The sequence below is a fragment of the Theobroma umbraticum genome, unplaced genomic scaffold (genome assembly GCF_002168275.2).
Source record: "Theobroma umbraticum cultivar Fairchild unplaced genomic scaffold, ASM216827v3 scaffold_239.1, whole genome shotgun sequence".
Classification (NCBI taxonomy): domain Eukaryota; kingdom Viridiplantae; phylum Streptophyta; class Magnoliopsida; order Malvales; family Malvaceae; genus Theobroma; species Theobroma umbraticum.
In genome coordinates, this window is record NW_018397273.1 from 553,302 (window position 1) to 555,384 (window position 2,083).

A 2,083-nucleotide genomic window follows, 5' to 3' on the forward strand; every position below is an offset into this window, starting at 1 on the left:
GGTGGCATGGAGTGAGTCACTTGAAACCCTACCTCTTTGGCAGGCCGGAATGGCCTCTTTTCCGATTTCCTGAGTAAGAAGGATTAGAGATTGTAGGGTCCATTATAGTCTGATGATCAACGCACTCCTCAAATGATAGATAAGATAGTCAGAGAAATACAAGTACAAACACAAAATTTTGATGCCCTGATAAATCTCATAAATGTGACATAACAATAAAAAGGATTTGTTGAGGCATCAATGTTGTCCATCTCATGTCCATGCTGATAATGGCAACCTCCGAAAAGAAACATTTATGTTTAAAACCACACCCTCATAAAATTACCCTCTTTTCAACTACTTGTCAAAGCAATAGCAGACAGAGTGAAATCTAGAAAAGCAAATATATTTGAAAATTAATGGCAGAATTTAAGAAGGTACATATAAACAACTAAAATATATTTGTTTATTAAAGTTTTTATTATTTAGATAAATCATTAATTTTAAAAATTATCATTATTTAAAATGCAATTTTTTTTCCATTTCACAATTTCCTTGTCTCTACTCCTAGCATTCTGTCTCATTCTCTCATTAAATTCTTTCCACCGTGGATGTTAACAATCAGACGTTCGTCGACCGGATTAGTCGTGGGAATGTTCGATCTGATGTTCACCGACTTGATCTGGTCGTGAGAACGTTGGATTTGGCACTTTCGGACTTTATCTAATCACGAGAATGTTGAAATTGACACTCCTCGACCAAATCCGATCGTGGGAATTCTGGATTTGACGCTCTCGTGGCTTGATTTGGCAGCGCTGATGAGCGCAAAGGAGTGTCAGATCTGGCCACGAGAGCGCCAACAACTAGCTTGAGAGAAAGGAAAAGAATGGAGAAAGAAAAATAAATATTTTAAATATTTCTTATTTACCTGTTACGTTATTTATTAGTTTAAAATAGACTATTCATTTCAAATACTAATAAATTTGTATAAAATTATAACTAAAACTTAAAAAATCGGAGTATTTTATCCAAAATAAATTTGTTGAGGCATCAATCTTTTCCATCTCATATCCATGTTGATGATGACAACCTCCATAAAGAAACACTTATGATTAAAACCACACCGTCTTAAAATTACCCTCTCTTTTCAACTACTTATCAAGGCAATAGCAGACAGAGTGAAATCTAGAAAAGCAAATATATTTGAAAACTAATGGTAGAATTTAAGAAGGTACATATAAACAACTAAAATCTGTATTCATGAATCAGAATTATATCCTTTCGTATATAGCACCATGCAAAGATCTGAACCGAACTCAATCCATCACAAAAAGAAGCCAAGAGGAACTTTAGTTAGAGACAGAAAACTTGACACTAGAGGAGAAATATACCCAGTATTACAAAAACTTTTTGCTGTTCTTTTATATTTTTTGTATCCGTTAGACATGCAGGCGTTACTTTGGTTGCTCTGAACCCCTGTCTCACTACGGAAGACGAAAAATATATGGGGAACGGGCGCAGGGAAATCATGAAAGACAAGCAGCTAACGGGGTTAGTGTCAATAACCCTGAATTATCAAGGTAAAAACATGAAAGATAAAATAATGCATTGACCAAAATGAACAACAGGAAACTAAAGAAAACTCACGCAGTGGGGGAGCAGTGGGTGGAGACCATGGAGACTTTGGGGGATTTGAGGCCTTGAGACAGAGAAAGTTGCTTGAAGGCTGATGGGAAGGATGCAGCTGAGTGCAGCGTCAGAGCCATTGTGTTTTTTTGTGTTTTTCCTGTTCGTCCCTTCAAAATTAGTGTAGGGAGTTTTAATTCTTGGCTTTCCAAAGCTCTGCTTGATGCATGTTGCGACGCTACATTTATACAACAAAACCAAAGCCAACTGCCGAACTTTACATGTCCCAGAGAAATGTGAACAGAGTGGCATTAATAGCCTTCAAAGGCCAAAACGTGTTATATATATTAAAATTGGGAGCTGGCAGAACAATGGCAAATCCTACCTGCTAACTTTGATGTAAGGTTACAAAAAAGAACCACTTGATTTAGAGGCTTTAATTTCAGTCATTGATAAAAAACATAAAGAAAAAAAAGAC

General features: G+C 36.1%; 1 protein-coding gene across 1 annotated transcript in view; it reads right to left on the reverse strand.

The window, feature by feature from the left end:
- LOC110427015 (uncharacterized) overlaps positions 1–1,871 on the reverse strand; it is a 2,544-nt gene extending 673 nt beyond the window's left edge. Inside the window, exons 1-3 of the mRNA XM_089785399.1 lie at positions 1,627–1,871; positions 1,371–1,463; positions 7–69 (exon numbers count right to left, since the gene is read on the reverse strand). Of these exons, the coding sequence (XP_089641525.1) occupies positions 7–69; positions 1,371–1,463; positions 1,627–1,745 (275 nt within the window). The 5' untranslated portion in view covers positions 1,746–1,871. The remainder of the gene's footprint in view (positions 1–6; positions 70–1,370; positions 1,464–1,626) is intronic.
- Between the last annotated feature and the right edge of the window lie 212 nt (positions 1,872–2,083).